The 16,285-nt window shown below is 34.9% G+C and overlaps 1 protein-coding gene across 7 annotated transcripts in view; it reads right to left on the bottom strand.

Annotated features, from left to right (window-relative positions):
* Nucleotides 1–16,285, bottom strand: part of Pou2f1 (POU class 2 homeobox 1) — a 148,379-nt gene that overhangs the window by 76,669 nt on the left and 55,425 nt on the right. For 6 of the 7 annotated variants that reach the window (XR_012912082.1, XR_012912081.1, XM_075988498.1 and 3 more), the window contains one exon: nucleotides 1,522–1,587. Coding sequence is in view for 5 of the 7 variants with exons in the window: in XM_075988495.1 (XP_075844610.1) it covers nucleotides 1,522–1,587 (66 nt within the window). In the remaining 2 variants the exon portion in view is untranslated. Of the gene's footprint in view, nucleotides 1–1,521; nucleotides 1,588–4,390; nucleotides 4,417–16,285 lie in introns of those variants that run through there. The other variant, XM_075988499.1, reaches the window with a different exon arrangement.

Genomic DNA, 16,285 nt, shown 5'->3' on the forward strand with positions numbered 1-16,285 from the left:
AGCAATGCATTTCTTCCGCCTCTCGGGTAGTCTTGGCTAGCCTCAGTAAGAGAAGCTGGAGCATATTAAATATGACAAAGATGAACATGAAAGCCCCAGCTGAGTCTCCCATAAATAAGTACTTATTTTTCAGAGGTGAAGAGGTTAACAAGCCACTCCAAGTACAGGACAGTTTGCAATCATACAGGTGCAGACACAAAAGTATTTTTTTGGGTCAACCCAGTCTTCTACAGTAAATAAAAAGGTTCTAAGCCAGGCAGTGGTGGCACACACCTTTAATCCCAGCAGTCACGCCGGGCGATGGTGGCGCATGCCTTTAATCCCAGCAATCGGGAGGCAGAGGCAGGCGGGTCTCTGTGAGCTCGAGACCAGCCTGGTCTACAGAGCTAGTTCCAGGACAGGCTCCAAAGCCACAGAGAAACCCTGTCTCGAACCCCCCCCCCCCCAAAAAAAAATCTTAGCAGTCAGGGGGCAGAAACAGGTGGACCTCTGGGAGTTTGAGGTCAGCCTGGTCTACAGAGCAAGTTCCACGACAGGTTCCAAAGCTACACAGAGAAACCCTGCCTCGAAAAACCAAAAGGTTCTACCTATGATCAGGAGCAGTGGAATTTCAAGAGTGACAGTCACTCTCACCACCTCCCACAGTTAGGCATATTTTGAAATAACAGTCAGAGGAAATCCTTTCTCTTAAGTGAAAAACCTAGTTTACTTTACAATGACTTTATACAATTCCTTCCACACAATTCCCTTAATGTTTTAATACTTTTACATTTTGCCTCTACTAGAAATTGGGGAAATCCTTGTAAGATATCTGTCAGATGACAGAGTTATACTGTCAAATGTTCTATGAACCCACAGACTTACAAGGATGGGCTGAGACAAATTGTACCTATTTTTAAAAATAGATTTACCTCTCTCAAAGAGCTTTCAGTTTTTTTTCATTTATGATACTCAGTGTTCTGATAAAAGGTTTGATCAAGAATAAATTTTATTGAAATAAAAGGACGAATTAGGAGTGTCTGTAACTCCTCACTGACACCATTATAACTTTTGCCTAATATATACCAAAGGCAGGATGGATAGCATCTCCTATTCTGATTATACCTATAACCAAGAAACATAACAGAATATGATGCTTTAACACTTCACATATATTCTAACTCAATACTCATGATGACCCATGAATATCCCTACCGAATAAATTAAGTCTCAAAAAGATTGAGGAAGTTGCCTAAAGTTACACAGTTAGTGGCAAATCCATAATCCAGACCTAGGTCTATCTGTCCCAAATGACCATTCCCATAATTAAGCAGTTTCTGATGGATGGAATCAGGTAAGTGAAGCCCTCCTCAGAGGAGTTAGATAATGTTAAAAATAATTTCAGTCCCTAAAAGTACTAAGTCACACTTCATAAGCAAGTACACAAATTTGTCAAATATGTGTCCAGATAAGTGTACAATCTCTTGTTTTAGCTCTCTAAGAGTTAATGTAAAAGATAGATAAAAGGGAATGTTTTCTTACCAGTGCTGCCATCTCCACTCTCCATAGATGATTTATTGGTTTCTGAAGGATTGTTCATTCTTGAATCTACAATAAACCAAAGGCAGAAACGTTGTTTAAACAACTAGCGGTGAAGATGAAGCTAAGGAGCCAAAGTTACAGCCAATGCAAGGGTTAACTAATATGACAGCTTCATTTCAAGAAGCCCATGCATAGAATATGGCAGGCTACAACACTACAAAGTGAGTAAAAGACTACCTCAGAGATATTCAGGAGCTCCTGAATCATAAATAAACTCATAAATAAATTATCTAACAAATTTTAAGATTCTTTAAAGAAAGGAATCTAAGTTGAAAAAGATATTACTGACATGCTAAAATATTTTTACCAGACAATAATGTATGTTAAAATAAACTAGGAAGCAGGAAACACCTCAAAAAATAAGAACTATTATTCCCAGATTATTTTCTTCTAAAAGCAAAGGTATTAATTCATTATAACTAAAACAAATTCACACTTAATAATAATCTAACAGATGAAAAGATCTGTTTGAAACATCCATCTGACTTCCTTTACCAAACTAGAGTCAACACAGGGGTATACCAAACACATGTCTCATTAAAAACAAGCTAACAAATTGTAACAGGAATCTCTGTAGTTCTAAAAGAATCACATCCAGTTACACACTAATCTGCTGGTTTAGGGCTGTTACTTTTGAGTGTATTAAATTCTAGTTTCCATACTAAAACGTTGTCAACCACTATTAGCAATCCTGGAAAATATACAGGAAGGGAGACAAGAACACCTACGCCATGCTTCTTTTCCCAAAGGATAAACAGAACAGACAAAATAGTCATTTTGTTCTATATTTACCACAGATTTAGAGTATTTGTCATGAAATAAGCTTATTATCAAGTAAGTTCTACACCTTTTCTCCCTCATTAAGACCCAGTAACCAAGTTATTATTAGAGAACAAATCAAACTGTATTATACTGACTTTTTAAAAACATCTGTAGGACATGTTTAATTAGGAAGTTAAAACAATCATTCAAAATCCCAACCATGCTGTCAACAGCTGCATTACCTACACGTATAAGAAATGAGGAAAAATATCAGGAACCTTTCTTTCATGTTTCATAACCTAGAAAATGGGTGGTAAGTTTTTTAGACACTGGGTAATAACTTTTCTAATACAGTAATTTTTTATAACCAATACATGGCTTATGGTTGAGGTAGTTCTATGGTATCCCTGGCTTGGCTTGTTCAAAGGGTTAAAATTTGTATATTTGTGGTCATAAATGAGGCCGTTCTACAACTTCCTCCCCTACTGCCCAGAAAAATTTAAATACCACCCGAAAGCACACTTATTTGAAAGGACCAGGTGTACAACTTAGTAAAAATTAGCTTTCTGTTTGACTTAACCAAAATCTTACAAGTCAACAAATATCACGAGCCTCAAATATGCCATTATATACATGTTCAATGTTTCCTTTATATTTTAAAACAAAGCAGAAAAAAATGAACCTGTAAATATGTATAAAAAGATGTAATAATTTTCTCATGCCCAGATACCACAGTAACCAAGAAGCCTAATTCTTAACAAAATCATGAGCCTGGCCTTACATATTTCATAGCCTAATTTCCACACCTATATATAAATTTGAAATTTATGTCACAGGTATGTTACAACTTTTCTTAGGACCTTTTATTTACTGTCAAGACCTTCAATAGCATTTAACAAAATTACTTCAAACACAAAACAATAAATAAAATCCTAATTAGCCATACAATGACGAGAAGGCTGTTTCAGTGATACTAAGTGTCAACTCTAAGTAGCAGATACAGTTTCTGGCATTTAAAAATAAATGGTAAAAATAGTTCAAAAAAAGTTTTTCTTTCACTTCTTGAATTTCAAATTTGGTAAATGTAAAAGAGAACATACAAGTAAATTACTCATTGATATTTACAGTTTTTTTTTAAACAGAAAAAGCCCAAGCCTATGTTACTTAGCTGATCATATAATGAGTCTAACTTTATGCCTAAAAATTAGTACTGGATTAACTTCCTAAGTAATATCAACGTCTTGTGTTGTATGTCATGTGCAATTTCACTACTATCTCTGATGGACAAGTAGTACTATTGAGTTTAGTCATTCTTTCTGTATAAGAATTAAGACATTTCTGGAAAATATCAATTTATTTTATCATTAACAACTGTTTTAATTACAAGAATGGAAAATGACACAGTAAATAAAATCATTTGCAAATGTTTAAGCTTAAGAGATACAACTCTTGGAGTTTATGTCAGATGACTTTCCTAAATAGGTGCAATCATTCTTCATGTAAACATTAAAAAACTCCTCACAAAATACAGTCACCGAGAGGCATCATGTACAAAGTACTTCAATCCACCTTGCCTAAAAAAATGTTACATTTATTCAAGCAGAACATCTCCCTTTCCAAAAGACTTCCTGTTCTGTAGAGAACACATTATAACAGGCTTTCCACAATATTTAAAATGGCAGATTTCTAAAAATCAGCTGATTTGAAGAAATCAAAATGATTAATCAAAGGCAAAATTTGAAAATGGCCTATAGCTTCTAAAATCTGGAAACCGATCAACAGTGCAGTAACCACTATAATTTCCTTCTGCATTATGACACTACTTTAATTTTTCATTTAGTATTTTTGGTTTTGTATGAGGCAGTCTTATTAGATATGCAAAACATTTTATTAGTACGTATATATTATTTGGATATAGTATATATTTTGTTTCTGATTTAAAATGTGTTTTCAACTACATATACTACTTTCTATAAAAATTTCCAAAAAGCAAAAATGTCCTCCATGCAAGTCAAATTCAAATACATTATTTGCTGAAAATACCTACTGAAGCAGAAGACCTAGTCCAAGGGAGGGACCTACAGCAAACTCAAGCATGCTCTTGCCTTGCAAATACTTTCCACCTTCTCTGCTCAAGCTCTCCCCTCCCGGATGATGGTTGCATATGTGATTGAGCATTTATGCATAGTCAATCCCACACATGCTATTTCCATATTAAAGCTGTAAGAAAAGAACTGTGCTGGTACCCACCTAGAACACAGTCACTGCAGTCCAGCATTGCTGTGAAATCTTCAGGAGGTGCAGACAGTCCAAAGCAAGAAAGAACAGGTATCGTTTGGGGTGGGAAGAAGGTACTACTATTTCTAACAAATCTGTACCATGTTCTTTATGAGAACAAGGGTGGGAGGAGTGGAAAGTGAATTAACAAGAGAAGCAAAATACAACTTCAGTTACACCATAGCAATCTTCAACTGAATAAGGAAACTTCAGTTGCTCAGAGGAGTTTTAGTCTCTTCTACCAGCTAGGGCTGACATTGTCAAGGCAACTGAAGCATGAAAAGTTCCCCTTTTTGTAATAAAATAGAAACAAAGATTGCAGCTGGCAGTTTCCATAATGAAGCTTAATCAGTATGCGTGTGATTAGGGCCTTATGCAAATCTCTCCTCGTTAGCACAGCAGCTAGCACTTTGAAGTCCAGGAACAATTCATTTACAGAATACAGTGAAAGCACTCCCTGCATAATTTAAATGAATACATAAATATTTATCAGCTTATTTGCATATTAATTGGCAGTGCATGAAGGGAAAAATTATCTCCAGAGTGCCAGCATAATAATTAGGAGGATAAAATGAGATTTCTTCCAATGGTCTGGCATCTTGGACCTAACTTGAGATAGTACCAGGGGAAAAGGGTGGGACAGGAGACAGAGTTCTGTTAAAATGCCACTGAAATGACATGAACAAATTAGAAACAACTCTACAGACTTAAGCACCTTTAATCTTATTCCTGCTGGCAACAATGACTTCAGTAATAAGAGGATTTGCAAAAGGCTTTCTACACAATCCAAATAATCCCAAGGAAACAATTAGCAAGGTAGAAGCAGAACACAGGGTTGTCATGATGGTGCTAGTCTACAGATAGGGAATTTTTTCAGTTATTAACACATACTGTCAGGAAAAAATTCTACTTAAAACACAAAAACAGCATAAATGCAAAAGCAGGGGAGAGTATACATAAACATCTCTGAAAGGAAATATTCATTATATATGAATCTTTTTATTCTACCAAGTTAACAGAGCACATTAGCTGATTGTTGACATGAAACATGCTCCTATCAAAATCAAACTCAAGGGGAAAACAGTTTTTACTTAGAATAGACATCATTCCCAAATAGGTCATGCAATTGTAGAATCAGTATTTTTTAACAATACCATTTAAAGGATCTCTCTGTGTGTGACTTTCTGTACTAAACAGGTTTATTAAAGTTTGAAATTAAGTCACAGCCTTTCAGATATCAATCATTATAAAGAATCTAGGAGATTCATAAAAACACTGAATTGTTAAATTCTTAGGAATAAATAAACCAAGGTACATAAAACTAAAAAAAAAATTTTACTCAATGGCACATTAATAATTTGGAGCTAGGATTTCAAACCAAATTTTGTTGACATCAAGATCCAAGTTCTTCTTAAGACCTACGCATTAAGGATGAATTACACATTCAGGGAACTGAAGAATAGGAGGAGAGAGAAAGGAAGGAAGGGAGAGGGGAAAAAAGAGACTAAAGCAGAAGACTAACACAATTTGTGTCAGTACTGAGGAAAGAGACCAGTAATTGGTAGAAAAGACACTTCTTTTAAAATTAAAACTGTATACAAATAATACACTAGATAACAATTGAGTTCTTTAAGGGTACCCTCTCATTAGTAGCCTGTTTCGTGGTCACTTATCTTCAAGACTGGTAGATGTCTGGTTTTTAAAATATGTTATGAAAAAGATGTCTAATAAATATACATAAAATGTGTTATAAGCAGGGTATTACTGTGAGTATTTGTCCAATGTTGTATTACACAGCTTCACTACAGCCTTGGTTCTGAACATACAATATATTATGTGCTGCACATGCTAACACACTACCCAGTGTCAACCAATGCAGATGGAGACAACTCTGTTCAGATTCAAAATTAATGTATTATAAAGTATAGTATGAAAACTGCACTTACTAAGTTTTCTGCTCTAATAGAAACATATAGGACTTAGTATTTTCCTACCATTAAAAGTACATAAATATCAAGTTACAGCATCTTTGGGGCTGGAGAAATGGCACAGCAGTTAATGGTGCAAGCTGCTCTAGCAAAGGAGCCAGGTTTAGGTTTTAGAACCTACACCAGGTGGCACATAATTATCTGTAATTCCAGTTACAGAGGATCAGATACCCTCTTCTGGACTTCTTAGGCAACTGCACACACATGGCATATATAAATTTATGCAAACACACACACACATAAAAAATCTTTAAAAAAGAACACTGTATCTATGGATGTATTAAGAATATTTGATTTTAAGAATGTCTATGGATGGATAATCTGAGTTTCATAAAAAATTATTAAATAAATTTTGGCTTGGTATTAGGACATTATTTCCAACAATATCTGAAATGGACCTTAACCTACTTCTGCCATTTTACACAATGTACTTATGTCCAGTGGCATTCTCAACACTGTCGATTTTTAAAATAAAAATATTGGTCAACTCTGAAAAATGTTGAAAAAGTACTATATTTTTCAGTATCAAATATTCAGCCAAGAATTCTACATAAAATAAGCAGGTACATCTTATTAGCATGCAAATTTATATTAACCTTTAATTGACATGGCAAAATATGCATATACCCAGAAAATATTTAAAACTATTATGATTTATTATTTATTGGAAGTTAATTTTGATTTGTATACCTATTTTATTCATTTATATACCCATGGTTGCCTGAAAATTTAGGCATAAGGGATCAATAGGAAAAAGTCTTAGAAATTCTAACCTGGAGCAAAAACTGGAATAAGAGACCGCACATGCCAGAAGGAGATACAGTCATCTGCTAAACAACAATCTTTATAAGTACCAAATTTACAGAATAATAATTCATACCGCTTTGCATTAAAATAAGCATGAATAAGGTATAGGATGCAAATTCCAAATGGATATTTAAGATACATTGTGCTGGATTGGACAAGTTCTGCTTGGTGAGAAAAGAAGAGAAGCAATGATGACATGGATCTAAGCCTACTTCCATCATCTTACAGGATGTACTTAAGTGAAGTACTTATTTGACTAGAATACACTTGATAATGATAAAATGCTTCATTCCCTCCTCTTGTGTATTTACAAAACTTTTGTTTTCCCTTACAGAATGCCTCTGCAATTTGCTTTCCCAAAATAAATACCCTACACAAGAATGTCTTTAAGATATCTGTTCTTTGATAATTTGGTCTTCTCTATTCAAGCAGGCAAGAAAGATCTGGAACAATAGACAAGCAATAACTGTCTACTGTACTGAGGCAGTGTGAGTAGCAACTGCCTTAGACCAAGACAGTCCCCAGATGCCTCTGTAGAGAATGAAGGTTTGACCCTATTCCTTCTACAAATCTCACCTAGGCAGGTGACTGTGCTTCAGTGGAAAGGGCAATAAAAAGCAGCCCTTTTGGTGGTTATTGAAATACACACTCTGACACCTCTAGAAGAGGTTTAACACTGAAAGAATGCACAGGTTTCTATAAATAAACAGGGGCAAAGAATGAGAAGCCGACATCCTCCCCTTGTACTCCCCAACCATGGACCATTTATATCCAAAAGAAAAGGTCAGATAACTTCTACCACAGAATCAAATGTACACATTATTTGGTCCTTTGATATATCAACTAAGAACTTCTAAGTTTATTTCAAATTAAACCAAAACAAACAAACAAACAAAACACACCTTAGGAAAAAAATCTGTAAGATGAGCAGGAATTCAATAAAACTCCTTTCAATACCTTGATTAGGACTTGATTAGTGGCCTATAGATAACTTCAGAGAAGAGGTCAATAAATATCTCAATAATTAACAACTGGAGATATGAGATGGAGGAACAGGGTTTATGGAAAGAACAGGGAATAATATTATATGGTAGCATAACATAGAGCTAAAAATGGCAACATTCAAATTATACATTTCAAAATTATGTATGTGGTGGTTTGAAAGATAATGGGTTTATATGTTTGAATGCTTGATGCCCAGTCGGTAGTAGAATTGTCTGGAAAGGATTAAGAGGAGGTGTGGTACTGTTGGAATTCAAATGTAAAAAGTACCCTGTAAGATTATGTTTGAACACTTTGTCTCCAGATGGTGGCACTATTTGGAAAGGCTATGAAACATTTGGAGGGTGGAGTTTTGTTAGACATGTGTCACAGGGTGATGTCTGGGGGAGGCTTTGAGAGTTTATAGTTAAGCCCTACATCTTGTCCCTTACTCTCCCTTCCTGACTGTTGGGCAGCCTCAAGCTCCCACCATCATGCCTGCTTTGCCAAGGATGAATTGTCTCCCCAGTTCCATCCCTAGAACTGTAAGTCAATTAAGTTGCTTTAGTCAGGGTACTGTAATCACAGAAATGGAAAAGAAACTAATATGATGCCTAATATGTGTACCCTTTTATTCCAAATAGGAGAGAAAATTTTTCATGATCCAAAACAAAAAAAGATTATGTCTAACATGACTTAAAGTAACTTTATACTTGTGAGCAAAGCTTTAGGCTAGTCTTTTCATTAGAAAAGAAATTAAAAGCAATATAACCTTTGTCTGTGTGAGTGAATTAAGGTTATGTTGTGTTCTTACTGTCTAAATCATTGATGCCCAACTGATCATGTTCTAGGGAAACGATCAATAATAAAGAGCTTCCACCAACATGAAACTAACATTTTTTAAATGGAAAGGTTGGGGAGTAAGGGGTACACTCATCCATTGCTGGTGGGAATGCAAACTTGTGCAACCACTTTGGAAATCAGTGTGGCGGTTTCTCAGGAAATTCGGGATCAACCTACCCTAGGACCCAGCAATACCACTCTTGGGAATATACCCAAGAGATGCCTTATCATATTACAAAAGCATTTGTTCAACTATGTTCATAGCAGCATTATTTGTAATAGCCAGAACCTGGAAACAACCTAGATGCCCTTCAATGGAAGAATGGATGAAGAAAGTGTGGAATATATACATATTAGAGTACTACTCAGCAGTAAAAAACAATGACATCTTGAATTTTGCATGCAAATGGATGGAAATAGAAAACACTATCCTGAGTGAGGTAACCCAGACCCAAAAAGATGAACATAGGATGTACTCACTCATAATTGGTTTCTAGCCATAAATAAAGGACATTGAGCAAAATAAAAAATAGAGAAATCAAATGAACCAAAGGTACTGTCAATCTGGACAGTTTAACATTTGCCATAAATCTGAATTAGTAATGAGAAATTGGGTTATATACAGGAAGATTAATCTAATAAATAAACTGAGCTAAGTTTATCACTGTTAGAAAAGAGAATTTAAATCCCGAAAACAGGAATAAAATGAATTCTAAAATACTGGATTAGAATTAGAGTCTGGAGATAAGGATTACTGGTTAAGAACAAATGCTGATCTTGCCTAAGACCTAGGCAAATCTCAGCACACATATCCCAGCTCACAACCACATGGGACTCCACAATTTGTGGGGATTCAATGCTCCTTTCTGGCCTTCATAGTCACCAGACAAGCACAAAAACATTCATGTGCATAAAAATAAATCTTAAAAAATAATTTATATAAAAGTGATATCTTTTTTTACGCACATGAACAGAAATGAAGACATGTGACATCCAGACATTGTTTTTTTCTTTTTTTGTTTCTTTCATGTCACTACCATCTAAAGTAGTGGTTCTCAACCTTCCTAATGCTGCGACCCTTTAATACAGTTCCTCATGTTGTGGTGACACACAACAACAAAATTATTTTGTTGCTACTTCATAACCATAATTTTGCTACTGTTATGAATTGTAATGTAAATGTAAATTATGTGTGACACCTGTGATCACGACACCCACACGTTGAGAACTACTGATCTAAAGAGAACCCAGGGTTCCAAAGAAACTCGTTGACTTGTTGAAATGTTTTTAAATTTTAAACTCTTAAGGTGCAGTTTAATGGTACTTGTCTAACATAAACAAAGCCCCACACTGGGAAGGGAAAAAAAAGGAATGTGGAAAAGATGCCAACTTAAAAGATTTCTTACCAAATTCTGCATAATTTGAGTAAACTAAATAAAAATGATAATGAATGAGGGGCTGGAGAGATAGCTCAGTGGTTATGAGTACTGGCAACTCTTCCAGAGGACACAGGTTCAGTTCCCAGAAGCCACATGATAGCTCACAACCATCCATTAACTGCAGTTCAGGGGACCCAACACTGTCACTGTCCTCTGACTTCTGCAGGCACAAAGCATGTACATGATGTACAGACAGACATGAATGCAAAATACCCATACCCATAAACTAAAGCAACAATAATGAATGAAATATAACTATTATTAATAAGACTTCATGAGTAATTGCTGACATAAACAAACAGATCAACAAACTGTCATAAACTGGTGTTTTCACAGCCCTCAGAAACCAAACCAGCTAGCACCTTATGCTGAACTTACAATTTCTAGAGCTATGAGGTATTAAGCTCCTGCTGCTTAAGATGCTTTCTTTGGCTGGGTGGTAGTGGTACAGGCCTTTAATCCCAGCACTTGGGAGGCAGAGGCAGGTGGATTTCTGTGAGTTCGAGGCCAGCCTGGTCTACAAGAGCTAGTTCCATAACAGCTAGGACTGTTACACAGAGAAACCCTGTCTAGAGAAAACAAACAAAAAACAAACAAACAAACTGCATTTTTGGTATTTTATTACATCATCCATAGGAAACTAGCACAGCTTCTGAACTTTAAACTTGTTTATTTGAAAAATAGGATTTGTGGTCTAAGAGCATTCTTAAAATAAGAATATTATTTTAAAACAATCAGGGTTCATGAAAAATAATTTTGGTATTATTATCATCTCTTGATGAATATTCAATAAATGCTTTCAAGATTCTTCTAGTGCAAAGGGAAAAAATGTGCGTGGATAATCTTGACTATTTCTGTCTTTTACTAGGCATTATTCATAAGTCAGAAAGCATGTTTACTGTACATGGTAAAAAATCTTAAGACTGCTAAGACTACTGAAACGTATTTGAAGAACAAGATTTTTTTTCTTCATGTTTTAATCATGAATAATATTCTCTTTTAAAGTCTTGAACTGCAAACAAAGACAAAGATAACTCTCTGTCCAGGTGGACAGGCTATGACAATCCCAGGAAGAAACATTTCAGAGTATTAGAACAAATCAACAGATAATTGGAGTTGCCAAAAACTGATGAAGAATGTATGTAACCTGATCATCTAAACAAAAGGACCAAATTTTATATATATTTATATATATATAACATACACACACATATATAATATATAAATATATAATATACATATAACAATATGTGTGTGTGTTTTCTTTTTCCCTATTTTCTCTACTCTACTCTACTCTAAAACTTCTTATGTATATTAGAAATGCCGGGCTGGAGAGATGGCTCAGAGGTTAAGAGCACTGACTGCTCTTCCAGAGGTCCTGAGTTCAATTCCCAGCAACCACATGGTGGCTCACAACTATCAGTAATGAGATTTGGTGCCCTCTTCTGGCCTGAAGGCATACATGCAGGAAGAACCCTGTATACATAATTAATAAATAAGTTTTTTAAAAAAAAGAAATGCCATCAGCAAACAGACACAATAACACTCTCAAGAGTTTGTGCAAAAATTTTAAAGAACCAGACCAGTCAACAAAGAGTTGCACAAAGTGTTAGGATAGGCGAAGCATTTTACAAAGATCACATGAAACTAGTGTCTTCTTTACTCCTATATACAGGTAAGTTTTAACAAAAGAAAAACCCACATTAAATGTTACTATATTTTTTTATTCTCTAGACATATTATTCCATATTTAAGGAAATTCTAAAAAGATCATAAAAAGCATAACAGATTCTGAAGTCTGTTTCAGTTCTTTACTATTTAGCTGAATTTCTTTAAGTGAGTTACTTGTTCTCTCTAATCTTAGATCATTAAGGATATAATATTTTAGTCATTATATAAATGCTTCCTATAGACTAAAACTATAGTCACACAGTGGCTCTCCTAAACTACCATCAGGGATTATTGCTACTGTTTTATTACCATAAAATACAGATGATATACTAAATGCTAAAGCTAACTTGACTCTATTTCCATTGTTTGCTAGGTCACAGGCATCTTAATCATTACTCCAACTCATCAACAAATCTTAAACAGACTTTAGAGTTAAAATTAAAAAATATGTATTTGATAAGTCATTTTAGTAGTCAATCCATAAAATAAAAGGCAATCATCACAACACCTGTGTTTATCAGTGGCTACTAAACTAATAGTTTTATTTAACAGAAAATATTTACCAGGTATAGAGAAATTGCAAGTAGTTTGGTAATTAAAAAGACAGAAAAGCTCATCTTACTTTTCCAGTCTAAGAATACAAAAAGACAAAAAAAAAAGGCAAAACTGGATTAGCTGTATAAAATAACCTAACACTTTAAGGGGATAAAAATCACATAAAATGGAAAACTCTAATCAGTCAGCAGGGCATATTTAGCTCTCTTATGTAGCCATCTCTCATGTGCTTAATTCCTCCTCAACAAAGCATATTTTACAATCCTCCTTTACTGAAGGAACAGGGAAGTTAAAGAGAGTCCTTGAAGTACGTATTTTAAGGTGTCATTATTTCAATTTTGGCATTCACTCCCCTCAAAGTATCAGATCACATAGGAAATAAGCTACTGATAGTTCAATGGAGGTTTTTCTTATACATCTTAAAAGATATATGATGACATTTTGTATTTAGAAAGTAAGAAAAGTCAGTATTTGGTACACATAGTATAGCAATTCTGCATCACTGGTTGACATTAATTGTCTTTAAGTCTCAAGAATTTTGATCATCTGAGAGCACTAACAGTCTTAAACAACAAAGGAATTAGTACAGGCACTGACTTTCATTTGCCATATATTTTTAATGCCAAGTTATTTTCTAATGAGCTTAACTAATTAGAATAACTGGTATAACACAGACATAACCAAACCTGGTGCTCTCATTCATGTAATTTGGAGGTCATATTCCTAATTCATGAAAACCTAAATAAGTTAGGTGTAATGGCACACACAAATCAACAGTGTGGCAGCTACAGATGGCTCAGTCAGTGAAGTACCTGTTTTGCAAGTATGAGGACCTGAGTTCAGATTGCTAACACCCAAATAAAAAATAAACAAACAAAATTAGGCATGGTAGCTATGTTTGTGACCTGGTTGGGTAAAGACAGGTGAATTCCTGGAGCTCATTAACTGGCCAGCCATTTTAACAAATCCGTAAAAAGACTGTCTCAAAAAATGAGGTAGAAAGTGATTGAAGATGATACCTAACATCATCATTAGGCCTCCATAGGCACACATATGTACTTACACATACACACAAACATGTACTTACATATATACTACACAAAGGCACACACACAAATTTTTATTTTAGAAAAAAATTTAAAGTCAAATATGTAACTAGTTCAAACTATCTTCTTTATAAAATAAAATTTAACTGAAATTATTATTATTGACACATCTCTGAACATTAAGCACAGTAATTAATTTTCACTATCAGTTTGCTTGCACTGATAGTTACCTAAGAAACACCTCTGAGCATACCTGTGAAGGTGCTTTCAGACTGGTTTAACTGAAAAAGACCCACTTTGAATGTGGTCCCATACATTAGGATCATGGACTGCATAAAAAGGAAAAAGGAAGCAAATACACTCTCCAACAGTGCGATTTGTGGACTCACCCTCTTGTCATAGTGAGAGCTAGGTTTCCTGCTAAGCCTTGTCCTCCATGATGGACTTAAGCTGTGAACTAAAATACTTCCTTTGCTAAAGCTGCAACTACCAGGAACTTTGTTACAGCAGTAAGAAAAACTATGTGGCCACTATACTGCCTATCTGTCTAGGATAGGCTTGACAGTTCTTTATGTGTGTGAATTTCAGAGTATTTTAGCAGGCATATCATTTGCTACTTGTAAAATCTCTATAGCAATGTAATACTCCCATTATCCAGACAACACCTCACATTACCTAGGCCTAGATATTAATAGTTACAAAAACCAGTGAAACTGAAAATAAAGATTCAGGCTACACTAAACTTAGCAATTAAGTCTGAATATTTATTATTTTCATGTGGTAAAAGTCTCAATCTTGAACCACAGAGACTGGATTTATATCATACTCTTTGGAAATGTTTTTCAGAGTTTTCTCCTGCAGTGTTCTCCTAGTCAGGCATAATAAGAATGCCCTATGTGTGGCTGAAAACTTAAAAAAAAAAAACATACTAGAAAACTACTTAATTTTATAAGTCCAGAGCTTAATTGGAATTTCAGTCATTTGGTAGGGTGGAATACAAATGTGTTGTTTTCTTTAAGGTGTTGAGGTGTGTGTGTGTGTGTGTGTATGTGTGTGTGGTTTTAATGCTGAAAAGAGAGAGCAACTTAAAATTCTCTTGTTAGTCTGTTATAGTGGCAAAACTGTACTAAAATGTTATTACAGAAAACGAAGAAAAATTTGATTTTTTTCTATATGAAAATTTCTGATATGTATTATTTCAAGTTCTCTCTTAAAATATAAACACTTTAAATTTTAAAAAGAATAAACCAAAGATAAAACCTAAACAAAACAATAAAGCACTTTAAACAAAAAGGACAGCAAAGCATTGAAAAGGTGAATTCACTGAGCAAACATGAGCTTCAACAGTCACTAAAAGCCTCAAGCGAGAAAACCCACCCACCCTGAAGGCTACAAACTGACAAGCCTTTTCTGGCTGTCCCCTGGCAAATGGAGAAACCTTTTATTCTTTTCAAAATGTCCTCAACTTAAATTGGATGCAAATAAGCCAGGTGTGGTCCTAACAACTGTAACCCTGTTAGTCCCTGCTGAGTTTCCATAGCAACAGACACAGCTGGTAATGGTAAGGAGGTTGTACTGACCTCAGACTGGTTTTAAAAGTTTCAATTGTCCAATTAACAATTAGGTATCTTAATAAAAAATAGATACAAAATTATTTTTAAAAACCTATCTTTGCTTGAAATATCAAAGAAACAAGGCAAAAGTGACTTTCAGTTTAACAGCAGGGACTAGTGAGTCTATAACTAGTGTGTACCATTTTCTCTAATTAATGTGCTATGGCTGGGTTTTGGCCTTATTAAAATGTTTGCAGTCAGGAAAGTAGTAGCTGAACCAGCACTATCATCAGCACCATCTGGGAACTTAGAAATATAGTCTTGGGTCCTACACCAGATCTACAAAATCAGAAACTCTAAGGGTGAGAGTTCCAGAAATGTGGCTTAACAAATTCTCTAGAAGATTCTGACACACACCACAGTGTGAGTGAGCATCACGGATTTACAACAAACTTCAGAGCAGACAGATAGATGAAATAAACACAATAGTTTATTCTACTTCCTGAAACCTGTGTGCTAGTAAGAGTAAAATGTAAAGAACTCACTACCCTCCTGAAATGAGTCTGTTGGCTAGTATCCTCGTCTTAAGACCATGAAGAGTATCAGTGGTTGAGCATGCCTACTTCTATACATGCCAAATTATCAAGGGATCGATAACACAAAAGTCTATGATTAGTCAAGGAAAAAAGAGTCTTTTGAATACAGGAAACTCCACTCACTGCCATTCATAATCATCTAGCTCTTCACACAAAGGACAAGAAAAACTCAACTATTTATCTTTT

Source organism: Microtus pennsylvanicus, chromosome 10, assembly GCF_037038515.1.
Source record: "Microtus pennsylvanicus isolate mMicPen1 chromosome 10, mMicPen1.hap1, whole genome shotgun sequence".
NCBI lineage: Eukaryota > Metazoa > Chordata > Mammalia > Rodentia > Cricetidae > Microtus > Microtus pennsylvanicus.